This window comes from Plasmodium coatneyi, chromosome 12, assembly GCF_001680005.1.
Source record: "Plasmodium coatneyi strain Hackeri chromosome 12, complete sequence".
Classification (NCBI taxonomy): Eukaryota; Apicomplexa; class Aconoidasida; order Haemosporida; family Plasmodiidae; genus Plasmodium; species Plasmodium coatneyi.
Genome location: NC_033567.1, coordinates 4,812,795 through 4,825,219, shown reverse-complemented (window position 1 = coordinate 4,825,219; position 12,425 = coordinate 4,812,795). Strand labels below are relative to the sequence as shown.

Sequence of the window (12,425 nt, the reverse complement as noted above, 5' to 3'; positions counted from 1 at the left end):
ATTTAATATCAAATTAAAGTGTCCTAAATTAACTGGTCTCAAAATTTAATTTCATCGATAAAGAAACGTATAACTGCTAGCGAAAAGCTAAAAAACTAGCGTCCACTCCACACGTATTGCACAAAAAAAGGGAAAAAAAAAAAAAAAAAAAACACTTCATAGATGTATTCTAGGAATATGTTAAGTATGTTTTAAATGATCCATATATGTCTCAATAGCGAATTCTAAATAGGTAAACTTTGAAAATGTGTGAGATTCGGTACTCTAATTGAACTTAACCGAATGAACATCACACAATCTTTTACACACCAGATATGAACGGATGGACATATTCGAAGTGTGCATAACATATCATATGCTGGCTAGCAGAATATAGTATGAAGTGGTGAACGGGGCTACACGCTCACACACGGTTACACACGTGGTATCGAATTCGACGGGAACGGGGAAAAGTCTACACCACCGCTTGGCAGTCACAAATTGGCAAAACGGAAACCCCCCTTTTTGTTAAATCTTTGGACGAAATTGATCCAACGGAAAGTCGTAAAAAAAAAAAAAAAAAAAAAAAAAAACACGGGAAAAATAGGCAGAGTGATGAAATGTGTAAAAATATATACATACGTACTTTTGGGGAGACTACATCAGTTGGCACTTCTACGTCTGCGCGAACTGGTGTAACAAAACGGATTTTATCACTGCCAATACACGTAGCTACTTTACACAAAAACGCATACACATTTAATGCTACTTCAAAAAATAATTAGAAGTTTAAATTATCCAAATTTTAACATTAATTCGAATATGTTTTATCATCTAGGATGCGATGGAATAAAGGACGATTTTTACATTAAAGGGCTATGAGCTCAAAAGGTTGAACTTATTATTTTTTGAGCTACGTTTGGGCCTTCCTCTTGGTGTGTATAAGTATGTTTCGGTCTGCATTAATTTTTTAATTCACGGGAATGTATCTACATGTACATGCACGTATATACACTCGTGTGCACATGCGTGTAGCAACAAGGGTGAACGGAAATGTGTTCGTGGCATATGGCCAAAGGATTCGGCTCAAATACGCATCGCCGCTAACTGCGCGAAGTAACGAATTCAACAAAAAACAGGACAGATCGGATTCGATTTTTTACGATGTGTGCAGCACGCGTTTGTCATTGCGCTCAAACGATTGGACGAGGCAGGGAACTTTCATCCGGCGCCCATGTGTGCCTTGCGTCCTCCAAAAAGTTATTTCTCCCCTTGCGCGCTTTCAAATGGCGTGAACAAAAAATGGTAAGGGAACGGTTTACTGCAAGTTGCTGCATGTGCCGTCTTTCCCCTCGCCGCATAAAATGGCTCTACCCGTCGCCCACGCACACAGGGGAGTGTACGCATAGGTATACTTAGTATATATAGGTATATGCACGTATGTATATATATATGTATATAAGTATATATATGAGCATACCCACCTGCGCAGAGCCGCACTGCCACACACGCACGTAACAATTTTACGCTTTATACCTTCACGTACCCTCCCCAAATGATGCAAACACTTCAAACGTAGCTGCAAATGTACAAAACGGAATGTTACTCGTCCCCTTTAAAACTCTTTCAAATGAACGGTTTTCAGCAAAAACGCAAATGAACTTATTTACACATGCATTTGTGGAAAGAAAAAATTGTATCACCCCTGAAAGCGGAAATAAACGAAAAGAAAAAAGAAGTGGAAGTTATTCACGAACATTGTATGCTTCACGTAACAAATCAAAATAAGCTATGAACGTAACGCAAATGGTAATGGGAAAAAAAAACAAAAAAAAAAGTTATTTATATTCCTACACATGCGCATTTAAAGAAAAAAATGCATCATTATTCACGGCCACATTTAAATATTTAAAAAAATATATATATATACTGGTGTACATACATACAAAAATTCACCCTATTGATATATAGCTATCAAACGTACACATGAACATTTTGGTATATTCCATTTTCAACAATTCGCTTTAGCAATTTTCCTCTTTTCCCTAAAAATAAATAAAAAAAAAAAAAGGTTAAACAATTGCGTCGATCTGATCCCTTTCGTAAAAATAACCATTTTTTTTTTTTAAACATATTAAACTTCCATGCCCTTTTAAAGATAAAGAAATATTTTTCTTCTGCTTGATCTTTCACGCCCTACAGAGGAGCAGCATTCTCTACAGGCACCCCTACACCTTTGCGCACCCGAACAGCCTCTAATGTTTGAAATTTTTTACATTCAAATTTAAGCCTCTTGACTTTATTTTTTTCAAATATAAAAAGTAGTTCGTAACAACCGTTGCATGTGCTTTATTTTACTTATGAAGGAAAAAAGGAGCCATTTGTGAAACATACACATCCATCACAGAAGGAAAAAAAAAAACGAAGCGATATTATGAATGAGCAACAAATACGCATGTAGTACACCGCCGCAGTTACTTTATATTACTCTTTAAAATAGCATTTTCGCCCACCTACTCATCTTTTATTTCTTCCATCCCATTTGTTAAAATGTTCTCAAGAATTGCGCCTACGTGTTCGCCAATTTGGTGTAATACAAGTGGAAATCATTTGGGCCAAAAGGTGTGCCCAGCACAAAGCGGCATACATAATAGAAAATGCTATTGGGCGTGTTCACTATACAAATAGGTGCCCACATATTACCCTCACCGATTGCAGCCAAGCGTAGGTGGGAGATCCCCCTCAATTCGCTTACCATTACGGTACCGTCGCACAAATCTGCTTTATTCAATCTACATGCCTGTGCTCATTAAAGTAGCTTCCTCCAAAGACAACAATAAAAGGCAAATAAATTGAGCTTTGTTCTAACATTTCACCCCTACACTGAGTGAAAGACTGTCCTTTTTTTCTCTCTCTTCAAATAAACCGCTCACAAAAGGGAAACAAAAATGATCTGCAATAAAAAACTATTTTAATTGAGAAAGCGTTTCTTTTTTTTTTTCTTTCATATTGTTTCTTTTAAATATTAAAAAGGTATCAAAAAAAAAGAAAAAAAAAATCCCTTAAAATTTTGTATATATTATATGCACCACGTGTTATGGGCATATAAATATATACGTATATATATGTATATAAATACACATATATGCACACACGTACGCAGCAGTACACATGCACATGCCGCTTATCCATTTATAAATAAAAAACCAACACATTAGACATGCCTCCCTATTCTCACGTGTGCCTAGTGGGAGAAAGGAGCACACTACCACTATATATAGACGCATTTTTCCGCGTCATTCTACTTGATCACCCTGCGGATTTGATGCATCTGCTCCACTTGGAGGAATTCCCTCATTTTGAACGTCTGCCTCAGTATTTTCAGCTCGCTGTTCAGCGTTTACCCTGATTAGAAGCTCCACTAAGTCTACACTGGTAACTTCTTGCCATGGTTTATCCTTACCAACAATAGCTAGCGATGTATTTTCTACAGTTAACTCATTTTCACTCGAAAGGGAACATCTTAAGGCCTTTAAGCAATGAAGAGTAAGCTCTTCCAACGAAGAATCTTCAAATAAATGTACATTTTTTTCTAGATAAGTTTTCGATGCATGAGATCTAGCACCAAACGATAAGGCAATGTATTCAAAATAAGAACCATTTGGCTTAGTTTCAAAAATTAGGGGTTCCTTAGAATACCCAGCTACTATTAACCCTACACCAAATGCCCTTCTACTACTCTTCTGAGTATTCTGTTGATACTTATCTGCCACCTTTTTCACTAATTTTTCTATATTTATATTTTCATCAAATAGGAACTTATGCGACAGACATTCGTTTCGCATGTACTTGGTTAAAACCTTTGCGTCAGATGTTATGCCACTCATCGTCACACCAATGTAGTCATCGATTTTGAACAGTTTTTCTTGGTGGAATGATAACTTGCTTATGCGCTTCTTTAGTCCGCAAACGACCTGCATAGAGAGAGGGATCGAAAAAAAAGAAAAAATGGGCAACGTGAATGGATGCGAAAGGTGGGGAATTCACGCTGCTTGGTTGACAAAAGTGGCCTCTCATACGCGGGGGGCAAACATTACGGGGTTATATCTCCGTTTTGCTATTTCGCCATTTTATTATATTTCTGCAACTATCGCTTGTTCATGCTCCCCCCCTTCCCCCTTTCACTGTGAAGGGGTCCCTCAACACGCAGTACATGTTGCCCGTCTCGCTATATGAACATGCCCCTCCTTTCGTACCACAAAATCCTTGGACTTTATAGCCACGGCGCAGGTACCCTGTTTTATCGCTTCATTCGCGTATTCGACTTGGTACAGTCTTCCTAAAAAGGTTCACACGTGCAGATACATGCAAATGTGTATGAGCATATGTAATTACAATCGGAAGGCATACTCTCATCAACGCAGCATGCTAAAGGATGCACACTTTTCCTATTTATGTTTCGCCATTTCTTTTAGTACCTTCCGGAGAGTAAATAATATTGTCTGTGTCGTACAGGTTTCGATACATGGTTGCTACTTGTTTGAACTATCGCTCTTTCCGCTTGTAATTTAGCTTTCCGGTTCGCCTTCCACTGTGTCCCTTCTCAGTGTGTTCCTTCTCCTGCTTCGTGTTATTCTTACTATTTCTGTTCTTCCTACTTTTCCTCGCTTCTTCTTCCTCCTTATCGTGAGATGGAAATTATATGAGGCCCTTTCTTACTCATGGAAAAATGTTCTTAAAAATGTAACTGCGTGAATTACAAGATCGAGGTGAAAGGGCAAAGATAAACAGAAATCGCTAATTCGAAAAAAAAAAAAAAAAAAAAAAAAGGCATAAAAATGCTCCCTTCCTTCCTCTTTTTAGGGCTGAAAATTTACGTATTTTCACAATCATTTCTACCTTAAAAGGCAATCTCCTTCGTTTAAAATAAAATGAAAGTTCATATTTTTCTTCTACCATATGCGTACCTGTTCCTCTTGTGCAAAAATTACCTTAACTGCTCGTTAACTATTTTTGCATCGTGGCATTGTTACAATTATGTATTAATTTTTCTCTTTTTTTTCTGCGAAATTTTGCTTTCCAAAAAATATATATAGCCTTAAAAGGCAGTGCACGGAGTGTTAAGGATATACCGTTCGGTACGAACCACACTCAAGTGTATTAACACAAAATGCGCGCCATGTGTAATGGGGTGACAAGGCATATGTGACATTCTGTGATGGACGTATATAAGCACAATTCATACACATGTAGATACGTCCTTTTCGTGTGAAGGAAAAACTTGCAATTTTCTTATGAAGAAATGTAATAGCTTTTTAAAAAAAAGGCACGTGCACCAGCACACATCGGTTACAGGGCGGCTTATTCGACTTGGAGAATATTGCGAGAGCTTATCTGTTCTCTATGCCATACACTATTTCTGCTCCTGCCCCACTTTAAAGTTTTTTTCTTTTTTTTCGCTCCCCTCCGCCCCGCTACACATTACAAGTCAGACTCTGTTCGCACATGTCACATGTTACTGCCCTTAAGTGTGTCACTACCGTTTTAAGCATACAATTAAAAAAAAAAACAAAATGGAAATTTTGAAGTCACCTCAGTGTATATTCAAAATGATTGTTCCTTATATAACTATCCATTCTGAGAAATTACCACCCCCCTTTTTACACCTTTTTTTTTAAATGCTCTCACTCCATGCACGGAGACTTCCCCGCTGGGCGTCTCTAAAAAAAAATAAAAAATGCGTGTATTTGCTTCCCCTTTGATTAACCACACAGTGATTTAAAGGAAACATCTCTTCAGTAAGCAATGGCACCTTAGCAATGGCACACATGTTTCAGCAGGTACACTTATATGTATCCATCCCTTAAGTATAAGCAGATAATTGAAGGCTTATCCGTGGTGCCACTTTCTTGCAGTGCCGCAGGTCTCCATTGCCTAACGATCTACTTTGCAAATGAGGCAACGTATTTGCATAGAATAATTACTCATGCAATATTTCCCTTCCTACCTTTCGCTCAATTTTCCACTAAACCGAACAGTCAGTAGCACCTTTCAAAAATGTCCAACTTGCGCCTGATTATTCGTCTACCTGGTTGGCAGTACCTTCCAGCATTATCCCTCTCTTTTTTTTTTTTTTTGTCCGTTCTTCCCCTCGGGTGAGAATTTCAACACATCATATGTGCCCAAATTAGTGGCATTCCAGGCCGCTTATTTCCCACCTGCGAAGCTGCCTCAAAAATGCACTTCCTAAATTGCCCATTCGACAGGGCAAAAACTAAGCTACTCTTTAAATCCAAAGTGGAGGAAAAAATAAACGAATATAAAAACAGGGGCACTGTCACCACTCTAGACACAAAGGAAAATTTCAAAAATTGCAAAATAAAACTGAGCAACGAATTTGTTAGCAGCTGTAATGCGAAGCTCCTTGTAGACATTTTAAAAATCGAGAAAAAATTAAAAGTAATTTATGACGTAAAATATAGTATTATTTACAGCATTTTGTTAAAAAAGGGGGGAAAAGAAAAAACAGGAAATTGCAAAAATATAAGTCCCAAAAATGGTACATACAAAATTGTGAGAAAAAACACCTCTTATTTTTTAAACGAGTATCTTCTCATAAAATGTATATACCAAAGCGCATACGGCAATATATACAGCTGCAAGAACATTGTGGACAAGAAAAAATATTGCTTGAAAGTTTTTCACGTAGGAATTTGCCTAAAGCAGAATTGTCCCTACTACGTTAACAGCCAAGTGTACCTAACTAATTATCTTTATAAAATTTTAAATGAAATTTTTTTTTTAAATTATCTGGATAATCAAAATGTAATACAAATTAAAGAGGTACTTTTTGACCAAAAAAAAAACATCCTATTTACCGTTTTGCCACATGTGCCCTACCAATCTATGCATTTCAAAAAAAAATACGGCATATATTCCGTGCATGGAAAAAAAACGCAAAAAATAGACAACAGTTGTATAGAAGTACATCTATACTCAGAGAATTTCCTCAAACTTCTCTTTTTAAATATCTACGATACATTGACTTATTTGTTACACAAAAGTGTGACATACCTGGATCTGAAGCCGGATAACATACTGCTAACCTGTAGGTACGCACAAGAAATATCTTCCTACCATGTACCTGTGAAACGGAAAAAACGAAACAAACCCCCCGAGACGCAAACAAAGTGTGTAGAGATATCAAAAATACAAATGGACATCCAAAAGAAGCTGAACGAAAATTCGAAAAAAAGGCGTAAAGAAAATGACAGTAACCGCGATCATGCTGAAAAACTGTACAAAATAAATATTTTCCTCAGAAAAAAGGAAAAAGGAACAAACAAAGTGGACGAAAAGGGGCACCGCAAAATGCTTTACTCACACTGCCATTACAAAAAAATAACCCCCAAAAAAGTGAAAAATAAAAAAATTAAATATATCCATAACGTGGATCTATCCAAATGTTACGAATACGACATTAATGTAAAAAAGACATTTTTTGTAAAAAACAAATTAAACGATATTTTTTTCTCATCACACGATGCCACTTCGTACATTCAGACCTTCGTTAAAACGAGGAAGCGAAAAGATGTGCCCCCAAGCGATGGCCCCCCCAAAACACCTCCATTTAAAAAAAAGGAAACGAAAGCAGAAACGAAGGCGAAGTTCAACGCGAAAACGATTTCAAATAGTGCACATAAACTACGCGCAAATGACTGCCGAATTAACAAAATAAAAAACCTGTCTTTTTTTAAACATAAGTCAACAAATTCAATCAGCTTTCTAAAATTTTACTGGCTATATTTTAGCGAAGAAGATTCGGGAAAATGGAGCGGCGCCCTTTTGCCATACCTAGATATATATTTCGTGCATAAATACCTCTGCAAAGGTGAGGTTGCAAATGGTCACGCGTTAAATATAGGCGTCCAGCGGAATGGCAACAAGACACCCAGGGGTGAACCCCTTCAACAACGTATCCACAGAGACAACGGCCACGATGCGGATATGCTAAAAAATGAACCCAATCAAAAAGACGAATTGTATACGGAACATTCAAGTGAGTTACCCTTATCGCAAAATGAAAACCGTCACCATAATATCATCAAGCTAATAGATTTCGATGAGTGTTCCTTTATTCTGAAAAACCTTAATGTGTACAGCTCGACGACGGACATTTTTAACTCCTTCGAGGGCTTATTTGATGTGTCCAATTCAGATGTCCACCTTTCGAAAAGGCTGTCTTACAACTTCGGATCAGTGCTGTATACCTTCCTGTTCGGACGGACGCCATTCTAGTAGGGTCTCATCAATGCGCCCTGTGAACTTCCAACCACGGCATAGCTGAACCCGGGCAATTATCCCCTTAGCACATCTGCCGTACGAGTCACGGGTCCAGTCCACATTTCAAGCACATATTCTTCCCCACCCCCATTGACATAAAACCTCCTTTGCATGTTCACACTTGCTCATCCTCGCAGCGGAGACCACATTTTTGAAATTTATCAGAACATGAAAAGCAACAAATTGGTTTTCCCAAAATACCGAAAAATTGACAAGGACTTAAAACGCTTGTTAAGGTATGCATACTTAAAGCGGTGTAAAATAAGGGGTAATTAAGTTAATTTGTTTTTAATTTCAAAACATTCTCATGTTTTTTTTTTTTTTTTTTTTTTTTTTTATATATGTATTACAGGAAATTGCTAAAACACAATCCTGACAAGAGAATGAAATTCAAAAGAATTAAACAACATAAATGGTTTTCAAAAGGTGAGCCAACAGATAGCCCTTAGGTGAGCATTCAGAAGTGGTACACACGTAGACACGCACAGAAACACAGGGTATACTTAGATACAAGTACATACGCACCTATGCACATGCATACGCGCATGGAAAAATAGCCATATAAATGGGGTCCCCCCTACGTATTCGCACAGGCGGCAATAAAAACAGTGAAACACACATACATATACATTGATATATACATGCACACATACCTATATAAACATATATACACACATATACACACGTAGGTATAATACATGCACGGACCCAACCACACATCGGCACATGTGTGCAATAAGAGGCATATTGGGAATCGCAATTTTGCGCTATAATAAATGACCAAAAAAAAATTCTTGTTTCATCTCCTTTTAAGTCAAACTCACGGTATGATGAAAAATACATATGCATGGGTAGCCTCATATACATACACATGGCTGGCTAAATCTTGTAATATACAACTGTGCGTGTATCGTGGAAGTGATTTATAAAAATAATTAATTCTGTGTTCAAGGAAAAAGAATCTTCATTTCTTTGGTTTCTTCATTATAATTTCTTCCTTGCCACTTTTGTACTTTTTTAATTCTTCGTTGTCAATGTTCTTCTGGTACTTTTGGGCTATCTGATTCACACAGGAAATAAAAAAAAATATAATTACTACAAAAAAAAATATGTTAAATAAAAACATAATATCCATTTTGGATTTTGTCTTCTGCCCATATTTCAAAATGGAGATTTTTTCATCTATATAATCCTCGAGAGAAGACGGGTCAATGTTTTTAAAAATGCGATGTAAGGGGAAAATGGATAACGCCTTCTGGCTCATTTTTAACTGCATTTCTTTGTAATTATTTGAGAACATAAAAATTAGGAAGATGCTCTGAAATATGGTTTTAACAATGGCCTTTCCTAGAAGCAGCGGAATGAAGAAGTTCTGGAAGGGCATCAAAAAGTGGCCGCAGCAAATTCCGCACATATCAAACATCACTGCAGGGGGGGAGGTGATTGAAGGAAGGTGGGTCAAAATGTGCATACATTATTCTTCCAGCAAAATAATACAGATCATTTTGCTACACACAATGCAACAATGGAACGCGTAATTCGAATGGGGAGGGAACAATGTGTCATCACTCATATGCAAAAGAGCCCCCAATAGTGGTACACAAATAAGGGCGTTTGTCACCCCCTCACATGCACTGATTGCATACCATTTGGCCAGCATGACAAAAGGAAAACAGAAATGGATCCGTGCTTTTTAATAAAATCTATCATCCATATTTTCATGGCGATTACTATATTTCGTTTTCCTTCCTTTATGTCCTTTTCGAATTCTTCATAATCCTCGTCGTTCAGTTTGGACTGTTAAATAGGAAGTAAATGGGGAAAAGAAAAGGTATATATAAACATTTTCTACAATGTGTATATAAAAAGGAGCTACCTCCTTTCTTCCTTCCTTAGCTTCTCTAACATAGAAAATGCACATTACAGCGCACATTTTCTTCTTTTGGCGCACTATTTTTTCTCCCTTACCTTCGATGCGTAGTATGACGTAAGATACGGTGGTAGTTCTCCCAGCGCGGTTCCAATTCCCCATATTAAACAATACGGATAAACTTTCATGAATAATCCTGACAAGGTTATATTCCCGTCGTTCGTAGTTATACACTGCATGAGGGGGGGAAAGATGCAAAAGGAAAAATTAATCATTTTGTTCACATAACAGTTTTGGGATGCTTATCCATTCTAACAACAGACGTGCGGGACCAGCTTAGCAGCGGCCGGAGTAGACGCATATTTTAGCACCCTTCAGAAAGTTTGGTTCAACCCTTTTTTACTTTCCATTAAGAGGGCCACTTGGCTCCCTCTTTAACGATTTGCATTGCTAGCTCCCCTTCCTTACCTCAAAGTAATTCCCGGACGTCAGCAGGGACCCCCACATATTCACCCTGGAGTCAAAGTTCAACGAATAGCAATAGTCCGAAGTTGAGCAAATGAAATAAATGTGCGGAAACAAAAACAATACCCCCGAATGCATACCGCACCCCAAACCAATGCTACTTAATATTCCCAGTGACAGCCACCATATTATGCATTCTATATAAATTAAAAAGTTGTCCAGGTAATAATATTTATGTCTTATTTTGAACAAAAGCAAAACCAGTAGGATTCCAAGGAATATTACCTTGTTGTATTTTTTATTTTTCTGATACGTATTAGAAATGATATTTTTCAATTCTAAGAAAAATAGTTTTATCGTCTTGATGGGTTGGTAATATAAATTTATATCCTTCCTCTTCCAATACAGCTCCCTCTTCTTAGCTTCGTACGAATCCATTCTTTCTACATAATTTTTATATATGCATGTATTATTAGAGAAAAATGGGAAATCAAAAAATGGAAGCCTTAAAAAGAAGGGGGTCTCTCTTTCACCCAGAAGAAATTACACATATGATACGTCCCTGTAGGTAATATTCTCTTCTGTCACTTTAATTTTAGGACGTTCTTCTACCTCTTTTTTTAATTTGCGTTGTTAAAAAAAAATAAAAAATCTCAAACTGCATACACACGTTCGCTTGTTTACATTCTATAAATTCTGCATCTCATACAAGAATACAATGTGCAATTGCATCATTCGTGGTGGGATCTAATCATCAATCGAAAATTAAATCTGGTGACAAACGGGGCATTCTACAGCTCTGTATTTTTGTTAAGAAAGAAAAAAAGAAATATGTTTAAAGTGGCTTCCTTTAAGTGCTACGAGCATACAAATTGATATGTGCGACGGGCACAAGCGCAGATAAGCCCACACGTGTGTATCTATAGAAACACATACCTGTATAGCCATAGGCTTCATTAAACGGACGGTGTTTTTGCCGTTCCAGAAGTAACAGCCTACATATGATTGCAAAGGAGCAGGTGAATGGTGGGGGCAAATAGCGTCACGCGTAGTGGCTAGCAAGTTCTGCGCAAAAAGGGGATGCGCGAATGGATAGGCATACATATTCGCATTTGTATACACATGTATATGAGCAAATACATACCAGTGTGTATATTACCATATGTACGTGGGCACGCTCACCACGTTTATACGTACACGCTCGTATGCATATATTTTTACCTCTTTACGCGTTCATCAAGAAAAAATAACAACAATCATGCCCCTCGGCAAAGTACATATGTAATGACCGTTAGTAAAATAAAAATTATTTGTAAACGTCATAAAACGAATGTATCATGTGAAATACTTGTGCAAATTTGGTACTTTCTTCCAGTGGAATGAAAACTTATTTATTTTGCAACGTATTTCTTTTTCTCCTTTTTGCAAAAATTCGCAAAAAATATATGTCATGAATAAAAAGTTGAACAAAAAAGTGCTTTACCAAAGAAAAGCACTGTATACTGTTGGCAGTGCTGTGTTCATACCGCATATGCATATTTAAGCAAGCACTTGCAATAAACGGATGTATATTTTTTCGCGCATAATATGCAATGTATAACTTATATATACCATGTTTTTACGCCAGCGCTGTAACGATAGCTTCTTACCTGTTTTCATCTTTTTGTGCTTAACATTTTTTCATGGGGTTATATAAGTATAATATATATACGCATTACATAAATAACATATGCGTATAAACTGTATATAGGCACATATGAACCACGAT

General features: G+C 37.1%; 3 protein-coding genes across 3 annotated transcripts; 1 reads left to right on the top strand and 2 right to left on the bottom strand.

Annotated features, from left to right (window-relative positions):
- Positions 1-3,275: 3,275 nt before the first annotated feature.
- Positions 3,276-4,949, bottom strand: PCOAH_00047430 (Proteosome subunit alpha type 1; the record flags this gene model as incomplete). Its single annotated transcript, XM_020061526.1, has 3 exons — positions 3,276-3,953; positions 4,236-4,318; positions 4,458-4,949. 3 exons carry the CDS (start codon positions 4,504-4,506, stop codon positions 3,276-3,278), a joined length of 810 nt encoding a protein of 269 aa, XP_019916746.1.
- A 1,267-nt stretch (positions 4,950-6,216) lies between these two features.
- Positions 6,217-8,771, top strand: PCOAH_00047420 (Uncharacterized protein; the record flags this gene model as incomplete). Its single annotated transcript, XM_020061525.1, has 3 exons — positions 6,217-8,276; positions 8,460-8,558; positions 8,675-8,771. The coding sequence occupies 3 exons, from the start codon at positions 6,217-6,219 to the stop codon at positions 8,769-8,771; spliced, it is 2,256 nt and encodes a 751-aa protein (XP_019916672.1).
- Positions 8,772-9,286: 515 nt separating this feature from the next.
- Positions 9,287-11,095, bottom strand: PCOAH_00047410 (Uncharacterized protein; the record flags this gene model as incomplete). The annotated part of the gene is made up of 4 exons (XM_020061524.1): positions 9,287-9,747; positions 9,969-10,119; positions 10,291-10,425; positions 10,661-11,095. The coding sequence occupies 4 exons, from the start codon at positions 11,093-11,095 to the stop codon at positions 9,287-9,289; spliced, it is 1,182 nt and encodes a 393-aa protein (XP_019916323.1).
- Positions 11,096-12,425: the final 1,330 nt, after the last annotated feature.